General features: G+C 50.9%; 1 protein-coding gene and 1 pseudogene across 1 annotated transcript; both read left to right on the top strand.

Moving 5' to 3' along the window:
• Positions 1–694: 694 nt before the first annotated feature.
• Positions 695–15,636, top strand: CCDC22 (coiled-coil domain containing 22). Its single transcript, XM_061137984.1, has 17 exons — positions 695–889; positions 1,989–2,166; positions 7,881–8,013; positions 8,776–8,882; positions 9,038–9,104; positions 9,206–9,384; positions 11,397–11,591; positions 12,107–12,169; positions 12,263–12,382; positions 13,097–13,216; positions 13,307–13,423; positions 13,529–13,630; positions 13,940–14,047; positions 14,307–14,402; positions 14,622–14,681; positions 14,762–14,836; positions 15,266–15,636. Exons 1-17 carry the CDS (start codon positions 840–842, stop codon positions 15,377–15,379), a joined length of 1,884 nt encoding a protein of 627 aa, XP_060993967.1. The 5' UTR covers positions 695–839; the 3' UTR covers positions 15,380–15,636.
• Positions 3,073–5,587, top strand: LOC133052117 (small ribosomal subunit protein uS2-like; annotated as a pseudogene).
• Positions 15,637–15,687: the final 51 nt, after the last annotated feature.

The following is a 15,687-nucleotide window of genomic DNA, read 5'->3' as shown; positions in this document are numbered from 1 at the left end:
ATAGAGCTCGATTAATTAAGAACAAAATAGAGAAACTCTATTTTGCCCCACATGATTTAATGTGGGACTACAGATCAGTGAAGACAGGGTGGTCTTTTTAATGACTGGTGGTTATATGGATGCTTACTAGGTAATTATTCTTTGGAGTGTACACATATGTATAACATTAAAATAAAGCATTTATTGAATGCATGAATACTAGTGACTATAGCTTACATAGTGTTTTTTTTTTTTACCGTATTATGTATCACACACACAGTTTAACAGCTGCTTTACATGAATTAATTCTGCTTTAATCCTAGGAAATAGGTACTATTAATAGTCCCATTTTACAGATGAGGAAACTAAGACAAAGGAAGCTATGTAACCTGCTCACTGTTGCACATTTAGCAGGCTGTGGAACTGAGACTCAAACCTAGTTGCTTTGTGAGAAAGCCCCTGCCTTAATTAACTTGTACACTTTTACAATCTAGAAGATGAATGCCTTAAAAGGAATGAATCAAGAAGCCTCTCTCTCTCTCTCTCTCTTTCTCTTGAGTGCTCAGTACAATCCCTTGCCCACTTGGAAGAACGCACTGGGCTGTAGGCAAAACAAAACAAAACGGAACCTACAACTCCCAGCAGCCATTGCGCGCTCAAGCGTGCACGCGCCCATTCACAGCAGTACGACAGGCATCCGGCTTGCGTCAAACGCGCTCTCGGGACTACACTTCCCGACTCTCCTAGCGGAGCCCGTGACACTCCTTGGACCGCGAGCGGGGAGCGGGCTTTCCTCAGCTGCGCCTCTCTTCCTCGGACCCGGCCCTGGACCCAACCTCGGACTCCAAAACGGCTCCACCATGGAGGAGGCGGACCGAATCCTCATCCATTCCCTGCGCCAGGCCGGCACGTAAGGACACAGCCCCCGCCTACCTCGGAATGCCCACATCCGGGACTCCAAAACTCCGGACCCAGTCACCCGGGAACCTTAAAACCCCAGACCTTAACATCTAGGGATCCAACCTCCAGGACCCTAAGACCCTCCCTCCTCCATACACACACACGCACATGCACACGCACGCACACACACACACACACACACACACACACACACTCTCCCAAACCTTTGACCCCTACACTTGGTAAACCCCAAACTCCAGGACCTAGGCACCTCGAGACCTTAAAACCTTGCAATCTCAAGGCCTGGGCTCCTGAAATCTGTGGATCTTGACATCAGTACCCTGGAACCCTGATATCTGGAGATTCTAAAACACCTGTATCCTGAGAACCAGGGAACTTAAAACCCTGGGGTCCTGGCACTCAGGGACTCCAAAAACCTCTGGGGCTGGATACTTGGGAAACTTCAAACCTCTTTTCCCAACACCCAAGGCTTTTAAAATCCCAGGACTTTAAAATCTGGTGTCCTTAATGCCTGGTGACCCCGATACACTGGGACTCCTGCATTCGAGAGTCCTACAAACCCAGGATGACAACATGTAGGGAGCTTGACTTCCAGATTGCTTGAGACTAGGTGGTCTTGATATCCAGGGACTCTGACATTTGGAACTCCTGAAAATCCAAGCTTCCCAACGTCGAGTCTCAAAACCCTAGCAGTTCAATATCTAGGGGCCCCTGACATGCAGGGAACATGATATCTGGGGATGCAGAAACCAAGAGACCATTCCATCTGGGCTCCTAGGCCTTCCCAGACCCTAGGCATTTGGAACTTTTAGGCATAGGGAAATTTGAGATTTTTTGAATTTGGATCCCTTCCATCCACCATTCTACACTGAGGTCTTAGGACCTGAGGACTACCTCCCACCACCACCACCATTTTTAGTTTTACAAGTGGAAGTCAGCCAGCAACACTGAGGACCTGTCTGAACTGTGTCCATCCTCAGCACCCCCATCCCAGTATTAGGGCTTCCAGGAGACTGCATGGCTCAGCCTCATTCCTGTTTCCTGACTGCTCTTATCCCCCTCATTGAGCCTGCCCCCTTCTTCCTCAGGGCAGTTCCTCCAGATGTGCAGACCCTGCGAGCCTTCACCACTGAGCTGGTGGTAGAAGCTGTGGTCCGCTGCCTGCGTGTGATCAACCCCGCTGTGGGCTCTGGCCTCAGCCCCCTGCTGCCTCTTGCCATGTCTGCCCGTTTCCGTTTGGCCATGAGCCTGGCTCAGGCCTGCATGGTGAGTGCCTTCCTCCCAATATACACAGCCTCTTCCTTCCTCCTTTACAGTCGCCAGACTCCTTTGAAACTCTTGACTTTCCTCTCTGCTACCTCCCCTTGTGACTTAGTGGTTAAGGCTGCTTGCTCTGTGGTCAAATTGCCTGAGTAATTGAGACCCTGGCTACAGCACTTGCTGTGTGTGACCCTAAACCTTGTAGCCCTCAGTTTCCTTCTCTGTGAAATTGGGATGGTAAAAGTAGGGTTGTTAGGATCATCAAATGAGTTGATCCAGTTTGCACCTGGGTGACTCCTGGCTGCCATATTTTGAGCTTAGCACCAAGAACTTTTCTAAACCCTATAATATCCATTTACCAGTTCCTGAAACAGCCCTGTTTGATTAAATGCTCAGGCTGAAATTAACCACCTGTTCTCTGATTGGCCCAGCCTGGATCCGATGGTCATCCCTATAGGGCACTGTGATTGGCTACTCCTTCAGGATCACATGGAGTTGGGGGAGGGAGGGTCATCCAAAAGAAGATATGCTGGTTAATTTAAACAGTGTCTGCACTAAAACTTCACTCTGCCCTGTTAGCCAGATAGGCTTGATCTGGCTTCTTGCATTCCAACAGCCTGTGGCTATGTAATGAACGTCAGCATACCCAACATACCCAGTATTTGGTGGTAGAGGGCCCATGGTGTTAACTACAGTGAAACTTTTCACTTAGCCCCAAGGGACAGGGTGGTCAGGTTTCTTGAATCTGTGCTTTGCTTGTGCAGTTTCTGTCTCTTAGAAATAGGCCTCTACCCAGCTTTCAGCTCTCAGGTTCACCTAGCTCTCAGGTGTTCTTGGGTTCTTCTGTCTGGGGCTTTTGGTGGCCTTCGAGGCAAGCAGTCTGTCCTCTGGCCCGGGGGTGTCTTCTTCAGAATGGCACTTTATAAGAGGGAACGTGGGTCCTCTGTGTGTCTCGAAGGGGGCACAGTGGGACATGTTGAGGAGTGGCTGGGGCTTAGGCTTCCCCCAGTTTTCTGTTACCCGCTTCTCTCAGTGTTGTTTCCCACTGGATTTGATGGTGATCTGCTTTTCCTCACATTAGCTTTAGCGTGGGGAAGAGAGTGTGGCCTTTTCAGTGATGGAGAAGTTCACGTGATTGTCTGGCCCCAAAGTCTTGGTTTGGCCTGAGCGGCTAGAAAGTCTGCCGTGTGTCCAACTCTTTGTGACTGACTCTTTGTGACGCCGTGGACTGTAGCCCGCCAGGCTCCTCTGTCCATGGGATTTTCTGGGCAAGAATACTGGGATAGGTTGCCGTTTCCTTCTTCAGGGGATGCAAGAGCAAGTAGAAAAAGTCTCTTAACTCGGCCGGGTGCTGCTTCTGTAGCCCACCTTGGCTCAGCACTGCCGCCTTCTGGTGTCTGCCTCGTCATGTGCCCTACTGCTGACACCGCTTTCTGCGACTCAGCCACCTCCATATTTTGGTGGCTGTCATTTCACACACCCCACTCCTGGAATGAGTTTCTGTATCAGTCACAACTCTTTGATTGCAGGTGTCGGGAAAAACCCAAAGTAAAGTAGCTTAAAAGACAGTGGTTTTCACACTTTTTGACTGTGACCCTCTGAAATAAATATGTCCTACATTGTGACCAAATACACATATATCTGTATAATAATGATGTTATATTATATATAATATCATGATGTTTTCTGAGTGTTGCTCTGTGCTGGCTGTTGTGGTAACTTGGCATTAAGCCATTGAATTCTTGAGACAGCTTTCTGAAGTAGGTACTGTTGGTATCCTTTTACTCAGGTGAGGATAGTAAAGCTCAGAGAAGTTAAGTGATTTGCCTGTGGTCACACAGTTGGTAAGAAGCAAAGCTTAGATTTGAATCCAGAAAGTCTGCTTTGAGAATCCATGCAGCTCCAGACCAGAACCTTGATGGGCCTTTTAACCACTTAAGTGAAAATGAAAGTGTTTGACTCTTTGTGACCCCATGGGCTGTAGGCTGCCAGGCTCCTCTGTCCAGGGGATTCTCCAGGCAATAATATTGGAGTGAGTTGTCATTCCCTCCTCCAGGGGATCCTAATCCAGGGATCAAACCCAGGTCTCCAACATTGCAGGTAGATTATTTACCATCTGAGGCACCAGGGAAGCCTTTTTTTAAATCCCTTAAAGCATCCACATAGGGACAGTACTGTCAGCCCCATTTTATAGCTAGAAACTGAACTGGGTGTTTAAATAACGAGTCCAAAGCTTTATAGCGAGTCAAGTAGCACAGGCTAGATTTCAGCTGCAACCTTTTTGACTCCAAAGCCCATAGTCTCTTTTAAAACCATTATTTACTGTTTTATGGAGGTCATTTTTATCAGTCAGAGTTGAGTCCAGACACAGAAATCCTAGCAGTAATTTGAATAGGGAAAATTTAATATGAAGAACTGTTGCCTTTCGACACTATCTAGACAGGGGTCTATATGGCATTGTTCTGGATTCCCATCGTAACTTAAAGGGGAACTTTCCCAGTGTCTGGAGCCCTTGATACCCTACAGATGAAGGAGGAGGATGTCCTTGAATTCTTTGCAGCAGGAACCCACTTAAGTGGCACCACCTTAACTTCCAGATGGAACAGTACATCTACAGAAGGAAAAGTGATGACATCTACATCATAAATCTGAAAAGAACCTAGGAGAAGCTTCTGTTGGCAGCTCATGCCATTGTTGCCATTGAAAACCCAGCTGATTTCAGTGTCACATTCTCCAGGAATACTGGCCAGTGAGCTGGGCTAAAGTTTGCTGCTGCCCCTGGAGCCACTCCTGTTGCTGGCCACTTCACTCCTGGAATCTTTACTAACCAGATCCAGGCAGCCTTCCAGGAGCCAAGACTCCTGGTGGTTACTGACCTCAGGGCTGACCACAAGCCTCTCACGGAAGCCTCTTATGTTAACCTGCCTACTGTTGCTCTATGTAACACAGACTCTTCTCGGCAGGATGTGGACAGTGCTATCCCATGCAACAACAGGGAGCTCACTCAGTGGGTCAGATGTGGTGGATGCTGTGTTCCTGTGTGGCACGATCTCTCATGAATACCCATGAGAGGTGTAGCCTGATCTCTACTTCTACAGAGATCTTGAAGAGATTGAAAAGGAAGAGCAGGTGGCAACTGAGATACTGTGACCAAGGAGGAGTTTCAGGGTGAATGGACCACTCCAGCTCTGGAGTTGACTGCAACTCAGCCTGAGGTGGTGGACTGGTCTGAAGGTGCTCATGTGCCTTCTGTTCTTATTCAGCAGCCTGCCACTGAAGACTTGTCTGCAGCTCCCACTGCCCAGCCCACTGAATGGGGAGGGATAACTACCGAGGGGTCTTGAGCTGTTCTTCTACAAACTCTTAAAATGGAAATTTAGTTGAGAGAAAATAAACAGTTTCTTTAAAAAGAAGAATTGTTAACTAGGTGAAAGATGGTTAATTACTGAAAGGGTAAAAGAAATCTCCAAGGTGTGACAGAAGTGACATGATACCTTGAGAAGTCTCATGTGCACTCCAAACCATTCACCTGGTTACCCTTACCTGGCTGCTGAGAGGGGGATTACTTTGATTAGTTTCTTGTGTATCTTTCCAGTTTTTCAGAAAAAAATGAAGATATAAGTAAATATAAATATATATTCTTATTTCCTCCCTTTCTTACATAAAAGAGAACATATACCTAAATTCTTACCCTTTCTACCCCCTTGCAGCATATCCTGGAAATCATTTCATATCAGACAATAGACCTCTTCCTCATTTTTTTCCTTTTTGCAGCTGCAGAGTAGTTCATTGTATGTATACACTGTAGTTTATTCAACTACTCTCCTATGCTTGAACATTTAGGGAGTTTCCAACATTTTGCAAGTAATGCTGTAATGAATAATCTTGCATATCTATATTCATGAATTGTTGGAGGCATATCTTCATGGTAAGCTCCTAGAAGTAGGATTGCTAGGTTAAAGAGTAAATGCATGTGTCATTTTGTTAGATTTTACAAATCACCTTCATTGGGATTGTTTAATTTCTGTATTCCTGAAAGCAGTGTATGAGAGAGTATCTGTTTCCCCACAGCGTCTCACACTGAGTAAGTGTAGTGCCAGAGTTCTGCCTGTTCAATAGGTGAGGAATAGTATCTCTGTATAGTTTTCTTGCTAGTTTTGCACTTTGAAAAACTTTTGAATTTAAGAAAAAATGAAAATAGAAACATAACATCTTTCTCCTAGCTTTCTATACTGTTAACATTTTACTTCATTCTTTTCTGAGTACACACACACATTTCTTTTCTAAACCATTTGAAAGCAACAGACATTGTGATACTTCATACCTAAAACTTTCAGTGCACCTCTCCTAAGTATTGATAAAAGGACAATCACCAGTATAACCGTAGTACCATGATCACACCCATGAAATTGAATATCGATAGAATAATAGTATCTAATATTTAGTACATGGTCAAATTTCCTCAGTAGTTACAAAGATATCCTTTACAGCTGTTTTTCTTTTCTTTTCTGTTTTTTTTCCAATTACAGAATCCAATCAAGGATCATACATTTTATTTCACTGTTATATCTCTAATCTTCTGTATCCAACAGCAGTCCTTCTTAGTTTTCTTTTCTTTTTTTTTTTGTGATGATCCATGTCTTTGAAGCGAGGAGGCTGGTCATTCCGTGGAATGCCCACAATCTGATCTGATTGTTTGTTCATGACTAGATTCAGGTCTGGGGCAGTAACTGTGCCAGTGATTATCTCTCTACCCAAGTGGAACTTCAGGAGAACATAATGTCAGGTTGTCCCAGATCAGTGATACTCACGTTGGGGCTCAGTGTGCTTTCAGTTCAAGTCTCCCTTGTAAGTGAGGTTGGACATGTTTGCATATGTTTATGGACCATTTTTTCATTCTTTTTCTGGGAATTGTCTATCTGTTCCTATCTTTTGCCTCCTTTACTGTTGTATTGCTGGTCTTTCGGCTTGTGTGGTTTTAGACACTCTTTATATACTAGGTGGGCTTCCCAGGTGGCGCTGGTTGTAAAGAACCTAGCACCAGTGGTAAAGCCAGTGCAGAAGACAAGAGTCTCAGGTTTGATCCCTGGGTTGGGAAGATCCCCTGGAGAAAGAAATGGTAACCCACCCAGTATTCTTGCCTGGAGAATCTCATGGACAGAGTAGTCTGGTGGGCTACAGTCTATAAGGTCACAAAGAGTCGGACACGACTGAAGTAACTTAGCATGTATGCTATATACTGGGTAGATTCACTCTTTGCCTTTGATATGTTGATGTATGGGAGAAACCAACATGAAATGGTAAAGCAGTTATCCTTCAATTAAACATAAATAAATTTTAAAAAAGAATGCAGACAAGAGGCTGGATATGTGACAGCCAGTTGCAACATCTTAAATTAAAAAAAAAATATATCAACTCCAAATACTATTTTTCCCATCTTGTTATTATGCTTTTGACTTTGCTCATTTTATTTTTTCTTTAAATTTTTTTTGTGTATTCAGAAACACTCATCTTCTCTTTTATGGCCTCTGAATTTTGATCATATTTAGCAAGGCGAGAGCTTTAACTTTAAAGTTATGGAGACCATGGGGAGCCAAGGGAAAGTTCAGAGGGTGGTGGCTGGTGATAGCATGGTAGCCTTTGCAGTCTCTGCCCTAGGCTCTCAGGTCAGGACGATCCTGCCTGCCAGACTCACAGGTGCCACCCTTTCCAACCTCCAGGACCTGGGCTACCCGTTGGAGCTTGGCTATCAGAACTTCCTCTACCCCAGTGAGCCTGACCTCCGAGACCTGCTTCTGTTCTTGGCTGAGCGTCTGCCCACTGATGCCTCTGAAGATGCAGACCAGTCTGCTGGTATGGGGCGCCTGGGCTGTGGTAGGAGTGAGGAAGAGGTTGTTGTGGGGCTTGAGAGAAGAGGAAGGGGTGAAAAGTTTGACTGGTTGGGGTGGAGTATGTGTCTTAGGGAGAGCTAAGTGGGAGGACTGGGTTGGGGAGAGGGGTACAGGTCAGGGGGAGGGAACTGGGGCTTGGGCTGACCCAGGTGGGGAGTTGGTGCTAGAAGGGTCCTGTGGCCTTACCTCCTGCCTTGCCCGCCCCAACTCTAACCACACTGGCCTCGGTGATGCTCCTCAGACACATCAGGCCACTCCAGCCTTAGGGCCTTTGCATCTGCTGGCTTATTCTCCCAGGTAGCCTCATGGTTCACTCCCTTACCCCTTGGAGTTTCCTGTTCATGTGTCACCTCAGGGAGGCCTTCCCTGGATTGCCTTGTTCAAAACGATATCTTCCTCTCCCTGGTCCTTAGCCTCTTTTCCTGACAACCACCTGCCAGTTTTCTGCATTGTACTTATGACCTCGGTCATGCTCACCTCTATCAGCCTGCCGCCCTGGGAGGGCAGGAGGATATTTATCAGTTTGTTCACTGAGGTAGCCTAAGGGTCTAGAATGGGACTGGTACAGAGTAGGCGCTTAATAAGTGTTCCTTGAATGACTGTGAAAATGATAGCTACATAGATATGTATCTCTGCGAGGGGGTCAGGCTGCTTTCCCAGAGTATATGCATTTTTGGAGTTGTGGCTTTGTCACCTGATTGACACTCCCTCCCCTCTCCCCTAGGTGAATCTGCTATACTCCTCCGGGCCATCGGGAGCCGAATCCGGGACCACCTGGCCCTGCCCTGGGTCCCACCCCTTCTTCGCACTCCTAAACTACAGTACCTCCAGGTGGGACCCCTCAATTTATGTTAATATTGCTTGTCACTGCCCTGCCTGCCTTGTCCCCAATTGGTTGCTCAGGTTTTCGGCCCCTTCCCTCTGCCCCGCCCCCCCCACCAAACATGATTCACCCTAGAGGCTCTCTGATTCTACTCTCCCACCAGGGCTCAGCCCACCAGAAGCCTTTCCATGCCAGCAGGCTGGTCATGCCTGAGTTGAGCTCCAGAGGAGGTGAGCAGGAGGGCTGTGGAGAGGGGCTGAAGGGAGGGGCAGAGGTGGGCCTGCCCGTGTGGTGAGGCCAGAGGGCTGGCTGACTCTGTTGCTGCCTCTAGAGTCCCGGGAGTTCCAGGCAAGTCCCCTGCTGCTACCAGCCCCCACCCAGGTGCCCCAGCCGGCTGCCAGGGCGGCCTCACTCCTCGAACACCACGCCATCCAGCTTTGCCAGCACACAGGCCGGGACCGTCCTGGGGACGAGGACTGGGGCCACCGGACATCCCGCCTCCCCGCCCAGGTACTGCTTGGTGCTTGGCCCCCGCTGATGAGGCCGCTCCTCCCCGCAGCTCCCATTTCATCTCCCTTTAGTCCTCTGCCCCTCTCCTTTCCCCACTTTGTCCCTTTCTTCCATTGTTTCCTCTGTGTGCAACTACCTGGTTCCCCACCTGAAAGAACGCTGGAGCCAGAGAGTCAGTCCTCACACAAGTCAGTATGGCCCCTCGGGACTTCGGTGTCCTGCTCTGAGACATGGGTGGTAATACTGCTCTCCTCCAAGGGTGATGTTCCACTGAAGGTCGTGCACGGGCAGCCAGAGCCATCAGGATCTCCTCCCTTTCTCCCTGCTTCTATTACCTCCTTCCTGCCCCCAATTCGCTTCCTCTTTCTGTCGTCATCACTGATTACAGCCTCCAGATCCCTGACCATCTCTTCCAACCACTGGCTTTCTTGTCCTGTGGTTTTGCTGCCCCTCTTTCTCTTTCCCCACCACTGTCTCATTTCTGTACTGTCTCCCCACCTCTGACTACCTCTATATCTGTCCCTATATCCCGTCTGTCCACCTCAGTGTCTGTCTCCATCCCCTCCCCACTTTGTCTACCTCTGTAACTGTCCCCTTCTGCCTCCCCCACTGCCATTTGTTCTGTCTTTATCTTTTTCTCTCATTTTAAAACTTACAGGCACTTCAAACACAGAAGTAGAGAGAATAGTTTCATGAGCCCTATGGCCCTGTCATCAACATTCAATTAAAGCATTTTGTGGGACTTCCCTAGCAGCCCAGTGGTTAGGACTCCATGCATTCACTGCCAGGCCCGGGTTCAATCCCTGGTCAGGGAATTAAGATCCTGCAAACTGTGTGGTGCAGCCAAAAAAAGAAAAAAAAAGATCCAAGCATTTTCCCAATCTTTCCTCATCTCTTCTTTATTTTTTGTGTGTATTATTTTAAAGCAAATCCCAGATATCATGTCATTTAAAAAATTAATTTATTTTAATTGGAGGCTAATTACTTTACAATATTTTAGTGGTTTTTGCCATACATTGACTTGAGTCAGCCACGGGTGTACATGTGTCCCAGAGCTGGTGCTCTGGGACAGCCCAGAGGGATGGGGTGGGGAGGGAGTTGGGAGGGGGGTTCAGGATGGGGGGGCATATCATGTCATTTTAACTCTGAATACTTCGGCAGACATCTCGTAATTCAAAAGGCCATTCACTTTTTTAAAATAAATTTTAAAAATTTATTTATTTTTGGCTGTGCTGGGTCTTTGTTGTTGCATGGACTTTTCTCTAGTTGTGGCAAGCAAGGGCTACTTTATAGTTGTGGTATGCAGGCTTCTTATTGAGGTGGCTTCTCTTATTGCAGAGAATAGGCTCTAGACATGCGGTCTTCAGTAGTTGTGGCTCACGGGCTCTAGAACACAGGCTTCAGCAGTTGTGGCACACAGGCTTAGTTGCTCCATGGCATGTGGGATTGTCCCAGATCAGGGACCAAACCCATGCCTCCTGCATCGGCAGGTGGATTCTTTACCACTGAGCTACCAGAGAAGCACCAGGGCATTCACTTTTTAATACAACCAGCAGGCCATCTTCACAGTTAAGAAAATGAACAGTGACCTCTTAATACTATTCAACACTGAGTTCATAATCAGATTTCTCCAGTTGTCTCAAAACTGCCTCTGTTCTCATATCTCTCTGCTCCACTCTGCCTCCGCCCCCTTCTTTTCCCAGCTCATCTGACTCAGTCTCCACTCTGTCCCCACATGTCCTTTCAATGTTGGTCTCTAATTTGGGGGCTGCCGACTTACTTCTCTCCCTTCCCACAGCCTCTTCCAGCGTGGAGAGCGAGTGGGTGGAGAGAAATGGGGCTGTCCTCAGGGAGCTCCCAGGCTGGTGGGCCCAGACAGTGGGGCTAGGTCCTCTTCTTGGAGAGGCTGGAGGGTGGGTGAGACTTGGGAGTGGCCCCTCGTCAGGCAGCTCCCTGGTGGAGGCAGGGCCTCGGGTACCCAGCAGACCTCCACCCCCTTCCACTGTTTCCAGGAGGACACACGGGCTCAGCGGCAGCGGCTACAGAAGCACCTGGCCGAGCACCTGCGCCAGACCTGGGGCCGGCCAGGGCCCCCCCAACAAGCCCGAGACCTGGGAGAAGTGCTGCAGGCCTGGGGTGCTGGAGCCAGGCCTGGTGCTCCCAAAGGCTCCCGCTTCACACATTCCAAGAAGTTCACCTTCCATCTGGTAGGTGGGGCTAGGGCATGCTGATGGCACCAGGGTTGCTGTAGGTATACATACCACACTCTCTCCACACAAGGGGCCCCTGTTCCCACCAGACCTGCCTGCTCCCCACTGGGGTGGGTACCCAGAGGGGTCCCCTGGCTTCTTGGGAACTTCTGTGGAGAAAGGGTCCGGGGGTGGGAGCTGTGTGAATGTGTAGGACTGCTCTTTGTGCAAAGCTCAGCTTTCTCTGGAGAGTTTCTTCTGGACATCTCTTCTTGGATGGTCACCCAGAGGGGCCCTCACCCCTCTCATGGGCAGGTGGGTAGGAGCTGTGTCAGGGTCAGGGAGGTTTTTTCTAAGCAAACACTCCAGTCTAAGGTCACAGAGAGTGCCTTGATCCTCACACGTATTCCGACAGCCGTCAGTGCACTGTACATGAGTACTGTGCTGGGAGGGTGCTGACGGAGGGTACTGAGGTTAGCTGTGAGGGCCCAGGCCTTCCCCGACAGCCAGGATGCTCCTTCCTCCCTCCCCAGGAGCCTGAGGCCCAGGAAGCCCAGGTGTCAGATGTGCCAGCCACCTCCCAGCGGCCTGAACAGGTGAGCAGAGCAATGGTGGGTGGGGTGGTGTCCTGAGCCCTGGGCTGTCTACTGAGCCTGACACCCCCACCCCGCCTGGCCTGTGTCTACCAGGACACATGGGCAGCCCAGGAGCAGGAGCTGGAGTCTCTTCGGGAGCAGCTGGAGGGGGTGAACCACAACATTGAAGAGGTTGAAGCTAACATGAAGACGCTGGGAATCAACCTTGTGCAGGTGAGGGTGGGGGAGGGGCTGCCCACTGAGGTCGGGCCTGGGGGCTTAGAGGGACTTGGGGCTGAGGGTACTCTGTAGAGGTCTACAGATGTCAGAAAGGTTCATGGAAGCCACTGGGGACCTGTGGGACTCATGAGGGTTCAGGAGAATCGGGGGGAATGAGAGGGGGGTGTGGGACCTATAGGGGTTAGAGGTGCCTTGCTGTCTATGAGAGTCGGGAGGGGTGTGACTGTCCATGGGCAACTGGAGGGGCCTGTGGGCCTCCTCGGGGCTTCCAGGGGAGTCAGTGTTGAGGTCAAGGAGTCAGTGGGATCTGCTGTGGGTGCCTGTCTCTGCTTATATGTCTCTGTCGTTATTGGAAGGGGTCTGAGGGGCCTACAGGGGCTGCATACATGCTAAGTCACTTCAGTTGTATCTGACTCTTTATAACCCCTTGGACTGTAGCTTCTCTGTCCATGGGATTCTCCAGGCAGGAATAATGGAGTGGGTTGCCATGCCCTCCTCCAGAGGATCTTCCTGACCCAGGGATTGAACCCCCATCTCTTGCATCTCCTGCATTAGCAGGCGGGTTCTTTACCACTAGGGCCACCTGGGAAGCCATAAGGGCTAGAGGGATGTATTGTCATCTGTGGGGATTGGGCTAGGCCAGGGCTTTCCAGGCTCAGCAGGCTGGGCTCCCCTACTTACTGGGATTAAGGGTTTCTGGGGTGCCAGGTGGAGACCGAATGTCGGCAGAGTGAGCTCAGCATCATGGAGCGTGAGCAAGCCCTGCGTCTGAAGAGCCAGGCGGTGGAGCTGCTGCCCGACGGGGCTGCCAACCTCGCCAAGCTGCAGGTGGGGCTGGTGCTGAGGCTGGGCTGGGAGGGTTGGAGTTGGGTGGGCCCAGCCTGTGTGATCTACAGCCCCGCTCCCACCACCCTCCAGCTCGTGGTAGAGAGCAGTGCCCAGCGGGTCATCCACTTGGCGGGTCAGTGGGAAAAGCACCGGGTCCCGCTCCTCGCTGAGTACCGCCACCTCCGAAAGCTCCAGGACTGCAGAGAGGTAGGTGGTGGGGTCCCAGACCATGGGTGGGGTAGGTTCAGTCCCTCCCTAGGGGGCTAGTCCTGTGCTCTGCCTCACTACCCTCTCTCCTTGGGACCCTGGCAGCTGGAATCTTCTCGACGGCTGGCAGAGATCCAGGAGCTGCACCAGAGTGTTCGGGCAGCTGCTGAAGAAGCCCGCCGGAAGGAGGAGGTCTACAAGCAGCTGGTAAGACCCATGGGGCTTCCCTGGTGGCTCAGACAGTAAAGAATCCACCCATCAATGCAGGAGACATGGGTTTGATCCCTGATCTAGGAAGATCCCCTGGAGGAGGAAATGGCAACCCACTCCAGTATTCTTGCTTGAGAATCCCCGTGGACAGAGTAGCCTGGCGGGTTACAGTCCATGGGGTTGCAAAGAGTCAGACATGACTGAAGCAACTGATCGACCAACAACCAAAGACCTGTGTGGGGGCCTTGGGTGGCTTGGAGTGGGGGAGGTGTGGGTCCAAGGGGAGCACCCGCTGTCTCTATGTAGGTGTCAGAGCTTGAGACCCTGCCCAGAGATGTGTCCCGGTTGGCCTATACCCAGCGCATCCTGGAGATTGTGGGCAACATCCGGAAGCAGAAGGAAGAGATCACCAAGGTACACCGTTGTGGCTGTGGAAAGTGGGTCACTCAGGCAGACATGCCCAAGGGCAGGATGTGTGTTGCAGGGTGACACAGGGACCTCACACCGTATGGAAGGCAGAGCTATCTGGCCAGACTTGGCACAGCGCAGCCCCACACAGTCCATTCCAGCCACCCCTGAGCCTGTCTAGATGTGACAGCATGAATATGAATGGCCTCAGCTGGCTGGCTGCCTGCCCCAGACATGGGCTCACGAGTACCCTGGTCTCTGCCAGATCTTGTCTGACACGAAGGAGCTTCAAAAGGAAATCAACTCTCTGTCTGGGAAGCTGGACCGGACATTTGCAGTGACTGATGAACTTGTGTTCAAGGTTTGGGGCAGGCCGGGCTGGGTGTAGGGGTGGGGTGGGTGGGCCTGGACCAGGTGTGAGTCTTGTAGTTACACTGACGCTTGCGCCTGGCTTTGCCCCATGGAAGATGAAGTCAGGGGAGTGGGAAGGGGTGGCCTTGTGGGGGCCTGAAGGTGGGGGTGGGGTGGGAGTGGGGCAGGAACAGCCCACTGATACCTTCAAGATCCCCTCTTTCGTCAGGACGCCAAAAAGGATGATGCTGTTCGGAAGGCCTACAAGTATCTAGCTGCCTTGCACGAGGTGAGGGGAGAAGTGTGCCTGGGGGCTGGCTGGGGAGGGGACAAATTTGGGTGTAAGCCTTCCACTCCTGCTGTCCCCAGAACTGCAGCCAGCTTATCCAGACCATCGAGGACACAGGCACGATCATGAGGGAGGTTCGAGACCTGGAGGAGCAGGTGAGGCCAGTGGGTGGGAGGGCTCAGCAAGGCAGGCCAGGGGACAGAGAGGCTGTGGGACCAGACCTAGCCAATGGCTGGGGTCTTAGCCCTGCCCATTAGTAACTGGTTGTGTGACCTGGAACCGCCCAGTGGCCTGCTCTGACCCCTGCCTTCCGTCCTGAGGCTCCTCATACCTGCCTCCAGGGCCACTGGCAGAGGCTTCAGCTTAAGTATGGGCTGGGTGATCCTGCCACGCAGCCAAAGATGCTTCAGGTGGATGGATGACATATGCTAAGGCCCGGTGGTGGGACAGAGCAGGCTGTTATTGGGGCAGGGGGTGGGAGGAGCACAATGGGGCCCTGAGTGGCTGCAGTGGGGTGTTGGTGGCAAGCAGGAGCTGGGAAAGGGGCCCTGCATGCTGAAGGGCTGCGGTTCACATTGCCTTAGATTGAGACGGAGATGGGCAAGAAGACCCTCAGCAACTTGGAGAAGATCCGTGAGGACTACCGAGCCCTTCGCCAGGAGAACGCTGGGCTCCTGGGCCGGGTCCGTGAGGCCTGAGCAGCCCCCACCAGAGGTCTATCCCCCGGCTTCAGGCAGGGATTTGGAGTGCTGGGGGCACTGGCCCTCGCTGTGCCCTCTGATTACCATCCAGTTCTTCCTGCTGCAGCCTTGGCCCCAGACCCTCACCCACCTCACCCCAACCCTTATCTGGGGCAATCATCCAGAGTGTGGGAGCTTGGCTTCAGTTTATTGTGGAGGGCACGGGGCGGGGGTTGGGGTCTTGGATCTCAAATAAATGAGGGGCTCTGTCTGCAGTCTAAGCTGAGGCATGGAGGAGGGTGCAGGGCTCAGGGTGGGGAAGGGGT

This window comes from Dama dama, chromosome X, assembly GCF_033118175.1.
Source record: "Dama dama isolate Ldn47 chromosome X, ASM3311817v1, whole genome shotgun sequence".
Classification (NCBI taxonomy): Eukaryota; Metazoa; Chordata; class Mammalia; order Artiodactyla; family Cervidae; genus Dama; species Dama dama.
The sequence above is the reverse complement of the archived record's forward strand: the minus strand, read 5'-3'. Positions and strand labels throughout refer to the sequence as shown.

What these genes read in the sequence shown, in the direction of transcription:
- CCDC22 (XM_061137984.1), top strand. Translation starts at nt 840, where the DNA reads ATGGAGGAGGCGGACCGAATCCTCATCCATTCCCTGCGCCAGGCCGGC. An exon ending in AGATGCAGACCAGTCTGCTG is followed by an intron (nt 8,014 to 8,775) that starts GTATGGGGCGCC and finishes CCTCTCCCCTAG; the next exon opens with GTGAATCTGCTATACTCCTC. An exon ending in TTCGAGACCTGGAGGAGCAG is followed by an intron (nt 14,837 to 15,265) that starts GTGAGGCCAGTG and finishes ACATTGCCTTAG; the next exon opens with ATTGAGACGGAGATGGGCAA.